This window comes from Pteropus medius, unplaced genomic scaffold (assembly GCF_902729225.1).
Source record: "Pteropus medius unplaced genomic scaffold, Ma_sr-lr_union100, whole genome shotgun sequence".
In the NCBI taxonomy this organism is placed as follows: domain Eukaryota; kingdom Metazoa; phylum Chordata; class Mammalia; order Chiroptera; family Pteropodidae; genus Pteropus; species Pteropus medius.
The window spans coordinates 38,213,797-38,230,822 of NW_024351730.1; the positions used below are offsets into that span (position 1 = coordinate 38,213,797).

The window sequence follows — 17,026 nt, forward strand, 5'->3', positions numbered from 1 at the left end:
AACTTTTTGTTTGTTTCCATTTTCGTGGAATATCTCTTTTCCTCCTTTTACTTTCAGTCTGTGTGTGTCTTTCAATCTGAAGTGAGTCTCTTGCAGGCAGCACATGTAAGGGTTTTGTTTTCCTATGCATATCTCACCCTATGTCTTTTAATTTACATGTAAATTGTTGATAGATATATAGTTACTGCCATTTTATTATTCATATTTTTTCTTTTTAAAAAAGTCCCTTTAACATTTCTTATAGTACAGGTTTGGTGGCGATGAACTCCTTTAGCTTTTTCTTGTCTGGAAAGCTCTCTATCTGTCCTTTAATTCTAAATGATAGCTTTGCTGAATAGAATAATCTTGATTATAGGCCCTTGAATATTTTATGCCAATCCCTTCTGGCTTGCAAAGTTTCTGCTGAGAAATCAGCTGACAGTCTTATGGCAGCTCCCTTGTAGGTAACTAATTACTTTTCTCTTGTTGCTTTTAAGATTCTCTGTCTTTTACCTTTGGCATTTTAATTATGATGTGTCTTGATGTGGGTCTGTTTGGGTTCATCTTGTTTGGGACTCTGTGCTTCCTGAGCTGGTATGTCTATTTTCTTAAGGAAGTTTTCCATCATTATTTCTTCAAATAGGTTTTCAATCCCTTGCTCTCTCTTCTTTCTGGTACCCTTGATGTTATTACTCTTGATGTTGTCCCAGAGGCCCTTTAAACTATCCTCTCCTTTTTTCTTGTTGTTGTTCTGATTGAGTGTTTTCTACTACCTTATTTTCCAAATTGTTGATTTGATTCTCTGCTTCATCTAATCTACTGTTGATTCCCTCTAGTATATTCTTTATTTCGGTTATTGCATTCTTCATTTCTGCCTGGTTCTTTTTTATATTTCCTATCTCTTTGTTGAAGTTCTCATTAAAATAATTGAGCATCCTTACAACCAGCGTTTTGAACTCTGCATCTGGTAGATTGCTTGTCTCCATATTGTTCAGTTATTTTTCTGGAGCTTTGTTCTTTTCTTTCATTTGAGACATGTTTCTTTGTCTCTCCATTTTGGCTGCCTACTTGTGTTTGTTTCTATTATTAGATAGAACTACTATGTCTCCAAGTCTTAATAAAGTGGCCTTATGTAGTAAGTGTCCTCTGGGACCCAGTCGCACAGTCTCCCTGGTCACCTGGTCACCCAGGTGATTCTCAATGATGGTTATCCCTTGTGTGACTTGTGTGTGCCCTTGTGTTGCAATTGAACCTTGGTTGCTGTTTGCACACCAATAGAAGGGACTGACTCTCAGGCTGATTGATTGTGAAGACTGGCCATGACCAGGGGAGAACCTGTTGTGCAGGGGCTGACCATATACAGCAGGATTTGCTTTAGCGGGGCTCTGGTGCCTTTCCAGTCTGCCCTTTAGGAGTGACTTTTGCGGAGGTGAATGGATAGTGCCCTGGTGTGGTCTAAAGCTGGCTACCAGTTGTCTTGATTCAGGGGCCTCTTGGGAAGGGCTCTGTTGCAGGCTGAGGTCACTGCCTGTGTCTTCCACAGGAGCTACAAAATGACCTGCAGATGGTTCCCATTTGTGCTGGCTCGGAGGTGCCTGGGAGGGGCTAAGCTGTGAACTGAGGTTGGCTACTGCTAGTGCCGGGGTTGGGGCTGCTTAGCAAGAGGTACAGGACACATTGAGGCCAGATGCTGCTTGTTTGGGGTTTGCAAATCTGTGACAGATTTTAGGAAAGTTCAGCATGAGCCAAGACAGGCCTTTTGTATAGAAAAGCCACTAGAAGCATCTTGGGTGGGTCCACAAGTTGAGCGGGGCATGGTCTCATGGAATCTGCAGGGCAAGGCAACCAGTGTTAGCTAGGTTGATAGAGACTCAAATATGGCAGCCACCTGCATCTGCATGCTGTGAGGGGGAGAGGGCTCAACAAAGGAACAATGGCTTCTGCCAGCATTTCTGTCTTAGAAAAAGCTGCTTCTCCAGCCCTTGCCCTGAAGTCATACAATTCAACTCTTCCCAACGTGTCCCTGGCATCTTTCGAGCTGCTTCACCAGCTCTGGAGCTCAGAGTGAGTGAAACCATCAGTGAGTAAGTTTGTGTGTGGGCCTTTTAAAAAGAGTGCCTGGAACTCCAGCCACCCTTTGTCTCACTCAGCCACAATCTTTGCTGGTTTTCACATCCAGAAGTAGCGGGGACTTCTTTTACTGGCACTGGAAACCTAGGCTGCAGATCCTAGTGTGGGGTTAGTTAGGAGCCCTTATGCCTCAAGAGGGACCTCTGGAGCCAAGACATTCCTCCCAAATTTTAACCGCTACATGAGAGTGTGGGATCAGCCCATTCCATGTCTCTGCCCCTCCTACCAGTCTTGAGGTGGCTTTTCTGTATGTGTTTAATTATAGAACTTCTGTTCAGTTAGACCTCAGGTATTCTCAATGGTGGTTGTTCTGTAGTTTAATTGTAATTTTGATGTGGTTGTAAAAGGAAGCAAGCACAGCATTTACCTGTACCACCATCCTAACTGGAGTCTTGACTATTTATTCTAAAAGGGATGTTAAGCACCCTCTAGTGGAATCTTTACATTTTATAAGCTAAAAAAAAAAAACAGTTGCTTGTTAGAAGAAGATCTGCTAGTTAGTGACAGCACAGAGTCTAAAGTCCAGGTTAACAGTGATACCCTGTATTACAGTATATATTTTCATACATTTATGTATACTTACTACTTAATTTCTAAAAAACAAAAAACAAAAAAAACCTTTCTTTTAAAGCTTAATTTTTGTGACCTCAATCAAGGATCACATTAATTCTTTAAAACCATAATCTGAGAAATATGGAGAGTTTGACTTATATATTGAGTTATGGTAAGGATTTTGGCAAAATTCTTTTTTTGATGAGGGACTATTTGAAGTCTATAGTAAGGCAGCAAGTATATTTGTACAAATATAAGACAGACCTATAGCAGATATTATATTAATATTTTATCTATAATTTCTACTTAGTTTTGTTATTTAAACCTATTATATTTTTGTCAGAAAGCAGTATATATTTGTCATAAAAAATTCTCAGTTGAAGATAAATAGAAATAATTCTCCCACATAATTATAACTACTTTAATATTTTAATTGCTTTCTCATATGCATTAAGAAAACAAAATTACACTGTATATAATTAGGCTTTTACACAAAAGATATAAATTTTTATCCTCTTTAACCATTTATGTGTTGGATCTCTGTTAAAGTATTTGAAACTATATCCTAACCATATTGAATTTTAAGATCCCTTCAACTCTATAAAAATATTAAGAAAATGCAGCAATTCCATTTTCAATAACATAATAAAAAATTAAGGTAGAATAAGTTATGAGGCATTCAAAGAACTTATATCTAAAAACTAAAAGGCAGAATTTGTTATATGCAGTATCTTCACAACTTGCTGTTCATCTCAACTTAATTAGTGGACAAAATTAATTTTCACCTATTTTATGTTCACAGAATTAAAAACCCATATACAAATTTTGATATCAGGAGAAATGTTTGGATGTTAATGGTAAAGTTTCTTGAGAACAGAAAATAAAATATTCTATCACGCCAGAGAAGAATTCTCTCATAAGAAAAAATAATAATTTCAAGGACAATGACTTTTAAGGAACTCATGCTTCCAAAAGGCATATAACAATATTTATTGCTAATATACTATCTATCCTGGTACTATTGTTGTTGGCATTATCTAGTGCAAGAAACTTGGCCTATAGCATTAAAATGACCTTTGTTTGAAAATCAGCTCTTCCATGCTAGGGCTGTGAACCTGGAAAAATTATCTAAACTCTGTGTGCTTCAGTTATCCCAATATAAAATAGAATCAAAAATACATTTCATGTAGGCATGCTAGAGAAATTAAACAAAATAGAGTCTGCAGAGTATCTACTAAGTGCTAGATAGTCTTCAAGTCAATGGTTGTTTTCTTTAACTTCATCTTTATGTGAATTTGCAATAATCCAGTCATCAATATGTGAAGTTTAGATATATAATTAATATTTAGTTAGTATTTCTAGGTAACATGACAAGCATCTAGAGGATGACTTACAATTTACTGGGAACTGCACACTGTTGTTTGTTTAATGTAATAATATTTCTAATTCTTCCTCATTGTCCTGAGTGCTAAGTATCATGTTTTGATTGGGTTACCTGCCCAATTTGTCCATTTGCTCTTTCCTCTGATCAAACAGATTCCAATTATGTTTGTATATCCACCTATCTCTCATATAGTCACATGCGTAATGAAAATTCATTCCATCCCCCAACTTCAAGGGAAACTAGATGGTTCTAAGGTCTTTTTCATCTCCTTTGCCAGTGACTGACTCAGAAATGGACATGTGACCCAATTTGAGCCAGTAAGACACGAGAAATTTGCTGAGGTCTTCTGGAACAGTTTTTCTTCATTCTTCTGAGAACACTTAAGGAAGCAGTCTCTCTCACCTACCCTTTCTCATATATCCTCTCAATATTGCTATTCAATACTGTGAGGCTGGAATTGTAGCAAACATATTGTTACCGGCCTCATGATGCAGCCAGCACACAGAGAAGGAAAAATGGATATAGCCATCCTTTGAAAACTGTTCTATTTCAGGATTTTCTGTTATATGATACAATCCGTTTCCTTATTATTCAAGCCATTTTGAGTTTGTTTTTCTTTTAGAGTGGTATAGCTGATCTGCTCATCAAAACATTATAAGATATCTGTAGCAAATTTATCCAATTCCAATTGTCAAGAATATTGACTTCAGTATTCCCCCATTTCAACTCTTCTGACAAAACTTCATATTGATTTATCTTTTTATTCTCTTTCTGTGATGTTTGTATTTTCGCCTTGAACAGGAAATTCTCTGGGTCATATAGCATTTATTTAATTTGTCTGACTGCTACTTCTCAATATAAAGCTACATGAGATTAAAAAAGAACTTTATTTTTTATTTTCCTGAAGAAAGACAAAAATTCTGGAAACGTATTTTCTCTACATTTTCATCAACTTTTATTTGTACTACTTACTTGGTTTGATTTCAGGCCAATCAGCTTGTTCTATTCTGTGGTCTTCATATTTTATGTCCAAATATGCAAATATATAACGAATAATTTCTGCTCTCCCCCTCATATTAAAATAAGTGAGTTTGTAGTTTGGCATGGTATAATTCTGGAAAGAGAAAAATGGAGGAATTATTTTTACAGCCCTCTAGAAATGTTTCAACAGTTTTCTTTGGGGACATTTTGACAACTTTATGACATCTTTTGAGATAACTGGAGGTATTAGAGGATATTTTAAAACCAGAATTATAAATCACTACTCTAATAACATATGAGAATGACTTGAAATAAGATCATGACTCTCTTTTTAAGAACTAGCTGGAACATTCCAGAGAAATAACCAAATTCAAATTTTATTTATAAAAAGACTTCAGAGTAAGAAGTTATCTGCACACCTACTTTCAGAAGATGGAGTAAAAAACTTATCATTTTAAGATGTTTTTGTCCTGCCTTTAGTCACTTGTAATAGATGGTATTTGACATTTGGTTTGCTGTTTACTCCACTGACATAGCTGAGTTCGTGAGGACACCTGGTTCAGGACTGCAAAGGCAGGATACACACAAGAGGAACATGAGCCAGCCATGCCAACCTGTCATCTCCTCTCTTCCCTCACCCATGGCTTTTCCCTCTAGGAATCAAAGGCTTTGGGAAACATTGCTTTTTTCTTTCTTACTGTTGCATGCTGTTGAGTTTATAGGGGTGCTTGCACCATACAAACAAACTTGATCTTGGGGACCTCTGTTGAGATGAGACAATGGTGAACATATTCTTCCATTCCCTCTGTAGAGGAGCAAGGAAGAAAAACTGCAAACTTTTCTTACATTTCGGAGAGTTTGCTAATACTAGCTATATTGGTTAGATATATGTCACTTTAATTTTGTGTTTTCTGTGATTTGTATTATTTCATTTCCGTTTTTTAATAAATAATTATTTTAAGCACTAATAGTAGACTGTATTGTAATTTTATAATATTTAGGTAACTGAGAAAGAAACATTTTCATTTGAAATTCAGTTTCCCATTTAGTTACTGTGTATCTTTTGGTTAGCCAACAATAAATAAACAATAAATAAATAAAACAATAAATAAAGATATTAATATGGATGTGGGAATTTAATGAGGTAATACATTTAAGCATACAGCACAATGCTAAACACTTAATAATTATTAGCTATTAATAATAACTTTAAACTGGTTTTATAGTGAAGAATAAACACTGTGAATACAGAACACTAAAAATAAATAATAATTATAATAAATTACATGAATAAAATCATAAATAATAATTTATTTAAAGTGGCAAGTTTAAATATTTTATTCTCTGCTAAGGATGTCTTTCAAAGATATTAATGGATAAAAGAAAATTTGGGCTTAAGCCCCAAACAAAGTCCCATCTGAAATCACATCACAAGAAAGATCAAAGAATCATAAAAAGCTAGATTGCCACACTCATATTTCAAGTTCATGCATTCATGGTGTCTATCTGTGGAGAGGATGACTAGAAATAACTGTCGAGTTGCCTATCTAGATACCCTGAGGATCCAGGAAGTGAATGTGAAGGTGATTCCTAACAAATCTATTTATCAGGACCTGGGTTTTCCATGTCTGGATGTTGTGTTGTGCAGGTGGTACTCTTTGTTAGAAACGGAGAGTTACTCTAATCATTCTCTGCTCTCTCCCACTCCCACTAGCCAGTCCAGTCATTGTCCAAGTGAAATGTGGTACATGCCATACATATCAATATGTGAGGAAATGATCTCAGTAGAGAGAAGAATTCACTAGACTAAACTAATGAAAATTCCAAGATTTACAGTCCTAAATTCCTTTGGGGGAGAAATATGCATACAGGGAGTTCAAATTTGGGAGACTAAATGAAGTGCTCGTCAGAACAATGAAACTGTTTTCAAGTTCCTTAAAAATAGTGAACTTATAAATAAAAAGTGGGAAATATTGACTGCACAAAAAATAGTAAATAAAATAGTAAAGTAGTAAGTTTCCTTCTGAAAAAAATAAAACATTTACATAATCATAATAAAGGGGAATAAAAAGCACAATTGTTATAGTACCTGATCTATTTGCTTTAAACCTCAAAAGCACAATTGTTATAGTACCTGATCTATTTGCTTTAAACCTCAAAAGAACAAAAAAAAATTCAATTGTTATAGTACCTGATCTATTTGCTTTAAACCGCAAAAGAACAAAAAAAATTCTTCAGAGTGGAGAAAGTATCATTCTTAGTTGCAGTTTCTATTTAGAAAGCATTTTAAATTGATTTTTGTTGTCATAGGTCAATGTTTCCACAATAATGAAATTATATATTTTTTCTTATAAACATGTCTATATAGATTCATATATGTCAATTATGGTTAACATTAAAAAATTAAACATATAACCGTTTCTCATTTGATCAAATGCCACATAACTATCTATCAGTGCCTAACTCCTGAATTCTGTGTGAAAATAAAAGAGTTGTTTGTTGCTAATTTGCAAAATCATGCTATTTTATATTGCATTTCACTCAAGTAAAGAAGATATTTAAAAATTCTTAACATTGGTTGATAGTTATCTATATTTCTCTGTAAATATAACTTTAAATCTGAGATTTGGCACAAGCCCATGAACATCTGACAAATGCTTATCTTCTAGACCACGCTTTCAACAGTTGTAACTTATTAATGAAGCTGTATTTGCCATTACAGTCCTGTAGTCACTTGTATAATTATATTTTCTATGGAGTAAAGTCTGGTTTCTTGATTGTTACAGCTACAAAATCCCAAACTTGAAGATTTTTGTTTTTCAGAGTATATGTGCACATTTTTATAACAAGAAAAATAAGTAAATGTAAATGTAGTTGGAAATATTTACTGATTCTAAAAGTCCTTTCTATATTTTATAAAGCTTTTGCATAAAAACTAACATGAAGAATTCTAGGTAAATATTTCTATGGCCAATGAAAATAGTTAAGGAAATTTACAATAAGGGCTAAAGATATGTATAGAAGATAGTGTTTAGGAGAATATATTCTCCCCTCTTATTGCATTTAGCATTATATCTCTGTTATAATAATCTCACTTTATTAACGCCTTTATTTTGTGAGGATGATAGACTAAAAGGAGGAAGGTAAAACATATCCCACACCCTACGAAGGGATGCAATAAGGAACAAGTTCAAGGGCAGAGCATGTCAATGGTGAAGGGAATGTGTGGTTTTGGAGTCACTCCTGCCACTTACTACATGAATGGTCTTGGGCACTCACCTGGTCCTAGCTTTAGTCTCCTCACCTGTAAAATGGTAAGGAAAATATTGTGTGTAAAGTACCAACACAGTGTTTGACACATAGTAAGAGGTGAAAAAGAAAAGAGAGGAGAAAAGGGGAGAGAGGAAGGGAGAAAGAGAGTTCCCAGCTTAGTAGAGGAGACAGTTCAGCTTTGTGATTTGGTTGGACTCAAATCCTCAAGATCATGTTCTTTGATAAACGTATCCTGCTGCAAGCACAAAAAAAATTAAAAACTAAATATAAAAAGGAAATCTATAGTTAGAATTAAAAGGAAGATAAACTTTGGGCCAAAATGAACAGGAAGAAAATGCAGTGAGCAATACTCCAAATTCTGAGAGATGTGGTGGCCAGCCAGGAGTTTAGCTCCTTCAGAATAAAGGAGAATAAAATCCTGCACACAAGATGGAGACTGGAGGGACATCCTGCCTGAAAGTAGGATATTTCTATAAATTTTTTTAAAAGGTCAAATTGCAAATCTCTAGTAAAACTGATAAAGAGAACAATATGTGAAAAGTCACAAATAATTAATATTACATATAAAAAAGGTCACAACAGCAAATAAAGCAGGTCATTAAAAATCATAAGCTAACACTACAAATAATGTTATGTCACTAAATCTGAATCCTTAAATGGGAAAATTTTGAAAGAGATATAAACTGACACAATCGAATCAAAAAGAAACTGAAAGCCTGCATTTAACAATAACCAATAAGGAAACTGAATTAGTAATTAGTTACACCCATGAGAGACACCAGGCCCAGGTGGTTTTACAGGTGAATTTTAGTTAATCTTCAAGGGAAAGGTAATCCTTGTCTCTTATAAGTAGTTTCAGAGAATAGAAAAATGGAAAAAGATCAAAGATATTAAAAGAGGAAAGTTATAAACTAATCTTACTTATAAACATAGATATAAACATCCTAAATAACTTATTAGCTATTCAATTTTAGTAGTGTATAAAAAGAAATAAAATGTAATGACAAGATAGGGTTTATCCCACAAATGCAAGATGTTTCAACACCAAAAAACCTATCTATATAATATACTACATTAATAGATTAAAAGAGAAAAACCATAAATCATATGATCTCAGTAGATGCACATAAATGATTTTTTAAAAAAACCCATAAAGTTAATCATTCATTTGTGATCAAAACTCTTAAAAAATGCTTAGCAAACTGGGAATAGAGGAAAACTCCCTAAACCTATTAGAGCTCTACAAAAAAGTTAGAGCAAACATCAGACATGGAGAACCAAAGGAAGCATTTTATTTAATGTCAGGAATAAAAAGAACCTCACTATTACTATTCAGCGTAGTCCTGGATGACCTAGTTATTTTAGTAAGGTAAGACAATAAATGACATATATAAGAAGTGGAAAGAGACAAAAACTGTCCTTATTTGCAATCAAAATGATTGTCTATATTCAAAATCCAAGACAGTCTACATATAACCTGATCCTAAATTTCAAATGGAAATGCTAAGGACCAAATTAGTCAAGACAAATCAAGAGAACAGGCGAGGACTTGACCTACCAGACAGCAAGACTTACATTAAAAACCTTGTAATTCAGATCATGTGATCTTTGTTCAGGACTGTTCAGACATACAGAAATGCATAGCATCTAGAAAACAGAACCTCAGATACCCGACAGACATGACATTACAGTGAGAACATGAAGGGACCAGAGGAAAATGCTTCTGAGACAAAAGAAGAAAAATATACTTAATTTGACCCCAACTTTACATAAAACATGCAAATAACATCCAAGTGGATTATAGAGCTAAACATGATTTGACTGGCCTAGGCAAATTGCAATGTCATGCTGGTCTTTTATTTCCTGTTAGCTTCATTTCTGAGCCCTTCCACTGTCATTCTGTGTTACGAATCCCATACAGGGAAAGCGGCATGTATTTCCTGAAATGATACAGAACTAAGAAGTAAAAAGTTGATCATTCTTAAACTAACCACTGGCTTCCTTCCACTCCAAAGAAAGTCATGTAAAGTTCCTAATTCAGCAGACAAATAAAAAGCCCTCTTAGAAATCTGTTTGCAAAATAAGATACACAGTTTCTCAAAAAAACATATGAATAATGACTAAAAAATACCATGGATAGAAACTTTCACGTGTGAATTCATATGAATGTAGCTGTTAAATGCAAACCAAGATTTAGTTTTAATACATGCTAAACTGGTTTAGAAATTAAATCTTTTATATGGAATATAATGGTGTTTTGAAAAGTTCTGTCTTGGGTATTTCTTTTCTTTCTCTTAGGTTTGTAACTCTTTTTACTTAATATAACAATGATACATTTTAGTGTAGTAGTTTGATAGTTTGCAGTAGTAGTAGCCTGATAAAATATAAACTATGGTAATAAAACCATTTCATTTTAACTAAGCCAATATTCTCTTCTGTATATTGCTATAAGAGACGAGTAAAACATACTTTCAAAAATTCTAGTGTTTGTGTCAGAAAAGTGACATCAATTTAAACTTACCTCTCTGGCAAAGGAGGCTAGTGTTCAATTTCTATGTTATGCACTTTAAAGATTTCAGATGATAGCTGAAACAGGGATGGAATTTTTGGAGTAATTTTGATGGATAAGAAACTTATACATAAAGAATTATTAACCACTTTACAATAATCCAGAACCTAAGTGCTATTAATTCTAATTTATTTTATTCATGAAAGTGTTGGTCTACATAAAGTATTACTATTAAATAAAAGAAAATTGGGCATTCCAGGTACAGTTTTATATATGCTATGAGTTTAAAGTATAAAAAACAAAGATTACTTGCGAATTTGCTCACGATTTTTTGCTATATGTAAACTTGCCCTGTAATAAATAGAGCATAATGTATGGACTCTCACTGAACAGACAATACTGTTTTGAAATGCAACAGCTTGATTCAGGCAACAATCACCTGAGATGTTATTGTCTATATGGAAAATTCTTGTGTATATTGACATTAACTAACAACGCTGTATTACCTGCTAACAGCTAGTGCTAAAGAATACTGATTTCTCTCATTCACAGCATCCCTGGAAAAGTTGTCAGGTTGTAGTTAAATCGTAGGACAATAGAGAAATCTAAGGATCTTTGTTAATTGAGTAAGTTATGGATTTTAGTCAAACACTGGATGTTTAACTTTGAATTAGCAAGGCAAGATATCTATTTTCCTATCAAAGACCAACTAAATATTCATTTTAAATGGTTGCCTCACATTAAATCCAAAGCGAGAGGAATAATTAAAATAGCCTTTGGCAGCTGTCAGTTCAAATTTCTACCCTGAGGTAAATGTCCTTAATGATGTTTGAAACTAAATGATGATAAAATGCAATTCTTGGCAAAACATGGGGACGCTTCGACAAAATGAACCTTAAAGAGATAGAAAATATTACAAATAAAGTTTCTGAACTTTTCTTTTCCTTTGCTTGCCAAAAAGAGGCCCTTTCTCGCAAGGAAATACTCAGTCTCCTACAGGTACAGGATTGGCATTTGTACAGCCCAAGAGTGAGTGCCCCCTTCGATTTTGTGTCCTAGATGCCTCACTCACCTCACTTGCCTCATCCTAGTCCTTACCCTTGTTGAGAGGGCTAATAGTAATAGCAATGGCCAAAATTTACTAGGCACTGACTATGTGCTCGTCACTATGCTAAGAATGTTTCATTCTTTCCCATAGAGACACAGCAAAGTTACCCACCATGTCAAACTTCCCTCTTCCTTCTAATAATAATAATAATAATAATAATAATAATAATAATAATACCTATTTTACATGGTGGTAGAGAAGAGTAAAATCTCTGAACTTTAAAGAAAAAAAGAAAAAGAAAGTGAAGAACTATGAAATTCTCTACGGCTTCACATATTGTAAAAACATCAGTTGGGAAAATTCTGGAACAAGTAACAAATCCTAATTAGGACTGAATTCTTCCTCTGGTATTTACTGACTGTGTTTTCTCTGTTAAAAGCCACTCAAAGGTCTTTTTTAGATCTCTTAAAATCTTTTAAAATCTCTTGTACCTACGTTTCTCTTAGAAATTACCATTTGATCTCCACTAACAGTCTCCAACTGAGAAAAGATCTGAGTAGTGAAATGTGAAAATAAGCCACAAGACCGTCTCTCAGTCACACACAGAATATGACAGCAATAAAAATAAAACCCTAAAGAGTGAAGACTATCTTGTTTCTTATCTTTACAGAATTCAGTCATATCACTTACTTGTGCTGCGTCTCTGTGGAGTGTCTAGTATCTTCTACGTCTTTGTATGTGACTGCATCTTGGGTTTACATGATGAGTTAACTGACAATCACAAGCCAATGAGAGAAGAGGTGACTTACTTCCTTGTAACTCTCTTCCTTCACTTCTTAGATGAAATATGACTGCCAAACAGTTTAAGGATCAAAGACTTCTGGTTATTCTTGGCGTTTAATGGGATCTTGGTGTATACATAACCTAACATATTTGCATACAGTTGGTAAAGTCCAAGTTATAGATGTGAAGTATGCCTATTGCTACTGTTATGTAACAAAAGAGGTCTATTTGCCTGTGTGTGAGTCAAAGGAGAGAGACGTGCAGATTCGCAGCAAAGAAAGTAAAGATCTATTTCAGGGAGCTGCAGGTCCCAGAGACACAGGAGAGTTCATGCTCTTAACAACCTGGCACCCCAGATGTCTTGGGAGTACAGATTATATAGCGGAAAACCAGTCATCATGGAAACGAAGGGAGTTGTGGTAATTGATCAGTCTGGCACCATCCCATCTGGTCCTGTGGCTGGTGAGGTCGTTCTGCCTCAATGGGCCTGGAGCTGTTATCCTTAATACAACCAAAACTTATCGTCCCCATGGTTATAGACCTGAGGCTAAATAAATCGTATGTCCTAAGGCTTAAAGATTAAAGGAGCAAGCATACGAAGGTAGAAAGTGGAAAAAACAAGTAGGTCACAGTGCCATTATCTGGGCAAAACCAGCTCGAATCAGAAAAAAAAAACTATATTAAAGAAATGAAATGAAGTTTGTGTGCAGTTACACTACATGTTCATTTGTTTTTAAAATCTTACACGCAGGCTCCTGGAGAATGAGAAAACATGGGCGCAAGTAAACCCTCTTTACAGACACACTCTTGGTTTGCTTCCTCACTCCATTAGGTCTGCTTGGAGCATCCTTGCCTCACCACTTCCTCACCCGGACCCTCCTCCAACAGTCTCATCCTTTATCTGCAGTGTATTTCTTCAACACAATGTCTGACAACATAGTATATTTTGTTTACACCTTCCAAAAGTGCAGACACTTCAACGTTTAGTTTACTATTGTGTCGTCAGAATTGAGAGGCGTTCCTGGCGCATCGCTGGCACTAATATATATTTGATGAATGAATGGTCTCAATTCGTATTTCCCCACAATGCACATTTTTACAAGAACTCTTTAAATTCTCATTGCAGCTGGTGTGTTTTATTTATAGTCACTTCTCAGAAGGGCCTTTTTAAAGTAAATCTGGAGTGGAAGATTCCAATATAGCTTGTTGATAATCCTATACAGATTAGTAACAAATGCCTAAATGTTTTAAGAATTTATTTTTTCACTCCTTAGCATAGAAATTAATTCCAGCTATAATAATAGGACAGCTCAGTGAAAAGACCCAGTAAAACACCTGCCTGTGCATTATCGGGCCCACAGATTATCTGTGAAACATTTTAATGACAGGCTGGCTTTCAACTTTTAGAAAATTACGCTCATAGACAGCAAAAGCAACTGATTAATTGTGCAGTATTTCCTATTTCTAAACACTTTAAACTTTTAAAAATGTAAACATAAGAAATGGAAATAAATATATTAGTCAGTACAAAGTTTAATTAAGAAGACATAATTACAGCCCTTTATGTGCCCAAAAGATATGTGTAAGTCAAAATGAAATGCAAATGGAATGGGAGCCATACAAAACCAACACTTTGTATTTATTATCTTTCACTGAGTTTTAACTTACATTTTTAAAACCTCTTTTTGCCCTTACCTGAATCATTTTTAATCCCCTTTTATGATGAGGAAACAGAGATATAGGAAAATCGCTCAGGAATTTTGGATGCACAAGCTAGTGCACTCAGTGCATTACTTGGCAAGAAATTATTGTTTAATAAATATTAGTGGTTATTGCATATTTCTTTAATAATGGAAAAACAAATAAAATCGCTTAAAAATAGTCCACATGTAAGTTCCTCTTTAATTATTTATTTTGGTAAAGGGGAAGTATTCAAACAAACCTCTTTCTATTTTTCTGGCTGCTCTGCTAATGGAAGATAAAGGAAGTCTCCAGGAGAAGCCCACAGAATTCCCTTTACTTGACATCACAATGTCTTTTTCACAGTTAGTTGAGAACCTAAAAACACGTATTTAAACCCTGGATGGAGAAGGCAGGCTATGAAGAATATTTTTCTCTTTCTGCTTCTAATTTATTTGAGTAATTGAAATATGCCTGTAAATCTTTAGTGTTTATGTTTCCCCAGATTTCAATGGTGACAGCATTATTTTTCTTCCCTGACTCCAGGTACTGTGAAGAATGATACAGTAATTATTTCCAAGGTTGCGAGTAAAGGTTTTTCTGCCTAGCTCTTTGGTTAAAAGAGGATTCCCAGATATAAGCAAATAATGGTAATATAAATAGCTAATATTCGTTAACTGCTACCCATGGGCAAGCATTGAACAAAGTGCTTGTCATATGTTATCTCATTTAATACCCACAAAATAACATCACAAATGATGTATATATACTTGAATATGGTTATGTAACTGACTAGGGCATGTCGTGAAAGCATTTCTGGATGCAAAATTCTCAAACATTTGAATCTTATTCATGAGATTTTATATTTACTCTTCTGCCAAAAATGGAAAAATAAGAATTAAAATAAAGTAAGTTGCTTTCAAGATTTTTCCAGAATCAATTACTGTCCTCTCTGTATCATTATAATATACATCGTAGGAGAAAAAACCATGCATTAAATCTTACCTCTTCCTTTACCTTATCCTCTTACCCAAAAGAGTTTCATTTCCTCTCCTAAACTCAGTTCTTGGAATGTAAGAGTTTGCCTGGTTACCTCTGAAGTCACTTTCTGTTCTATTATTCAATGACATAACTTTCCCCTGAAGACATTTCTCTGTCTTACGTGATAATGTGAATGATAACTAAGTCCAAAGGCACACAGAGTTCATGGACTGAAAATTATAGGGGCATAAATTATCTTTGACCCCAAATCTAGCAACAAAGACTCAAGATACTCAGATCACTGGACGGCCACACTCTGATAATCCCACATCACAGGATGAACTTACTCTTTTATAGACACTAAAACTAATGCAGACAAAAGTATAATTTAGGGGAGATTTTTGGTGAGATTGAAGTACTTTTCTAGATGTTATCAAGAAGCAAGCAACCAAAATATATCTATTAAAATGATTTATTTGTATTTTTTACATATTTTGAAAATATATTAATCTGAAGAAAGAGAAGATTTTGGGGAATAAGAAAGTGTCAGAAAAATTCCAAGACAGTAGGGGACTAATAATAGCAAATGCTGATATTTGTGCTGATCGTGTTCCTGGTACTCACTCAATGTTTTAATTTGCCAAGGTCTCAAAACCAGCAAGCAGAAGATCCATATCTATGTTTCTTACTCTATTAGGCTTCTGCCATTTACTGACACTATTTCTCAGGATTATTCAACTTTCTTTAGCCTCACTATACATATCAAGTAAATTTCTGCTCTAAATTCTTTCTCCTAAGCAGGTTTTTTTCACCATTTTACTTGAGAAATTGATTTTGTATGCCTTCATATCAGACATGTAGGATTTCTGGCAGAATTATTTCAGACTGGCCTGCAATGCAAAAAAAAAGGAAATTTCTTAGAACAAAGAAAATCTTGTTTCTGTTGACACAAGTAACATCTGCTGTCCTGTGCCTATAAGGACAACCAAGCTCTAGTGAAAGGAAAATTCTAAGAGATGACTACAGAAATTAGATAAAGCTTCAATTCTTTAGAGCACACTTATACAAGAACATAAAAATATATACAGTTTGTTAAAGCAAAGAAGCAGCAGTTTTCATTTACACCAAAGTAAAAAAAAAAAAAGATCCAAAAAAACAATGAACAAAGTTACGCCAAGAAATAATTTTTCTGGACTCTAAGACACAATTTTGTTACATGAGTACTTTGGTTCATCATGAGTCTGAGCCATATGGAGAGAAAATATCAGCTATTTCCAAAATTCTGGGACCAAGTCCACAAAGGCTGGAAATGGTATGTTTTCTGGCAGTATGTACATTTCGTTGATGGAAACAGTTTCAATAGCTCATGGGAAGCTATGGGCTTCAATTAGGATGAATCACAATAGTCTAGGGGAAAGATCCAGAACTATTACTAGGCCTGGATTTTAGAGGAATTTATATAAATGATTAAAAAGTTGTTATCCACGAACACCAACTGAAAAATGATGTGTTAATGTGATTATGTAAAGAACTGAATGCTTCTTAAATATTACCATGGGTCCTATGGCCCATGTAATAAGTGTCAGTTAGACACAGCAGTGCTGTAATCACAGCATCTTTGTTTGCCTCGGTGGCTTTGACCGTTTGACCATCCCCTTCCTTCCTCAAAATCCATTTGGTTTCCTCTCACAATTTTATGTTCTTTCAAAGAGAACCTGCCTCAATC

The 17,026-nt window shown here is 34.6% G+C and overlaps 1 protein-coding gene across 4 annotated transcripts in view; it reads right to left on the bottom strand.

Moving 5' to 3' along the window:
* The window catches only part of HPGDS (hematopoietic prostaglandin D synthase), a 32,220-nt gene extending 16,847 nt beyond the window's left edge, over positions 1 to 15,373 (bottom strand). For 2 of the 4 annotated variants that reach the window (XM_039845732.1, XM_039845730.1), the window contains exons 1-4: positions 15,325 to 15,373; positions 12,547 to 12,707; positions 10,821 to 10,885; positions 5,018 to 5,159 (exon numbers count right to left, since the gene is read on the bottom strand). In XM_039845732.1, the coding sequence (XP_039701666.1) occupies positions 5,018 to 5,150 (133 nt within the window). In that variant the 5' untranslated portion in view covers positions 5,151 to 5,159; positions 10,821 to 10,885; positions 12,547 to 12,707; positions 15,325 to 15,373. The remainder of the gene's footprint in view (positions 1 to 5,017; positions 5,160 to 10,820; positions 10,886 to 12,546; positions 12,708 to 15,324) is intronic. The other 2 variants (XM_039845731.1, XM_039845734.1) reach the window with 2 other exon arrangements.
* Between the last annotated feature and the right edge of the window lie 1,653 nt (positions 15,374 to 17,026).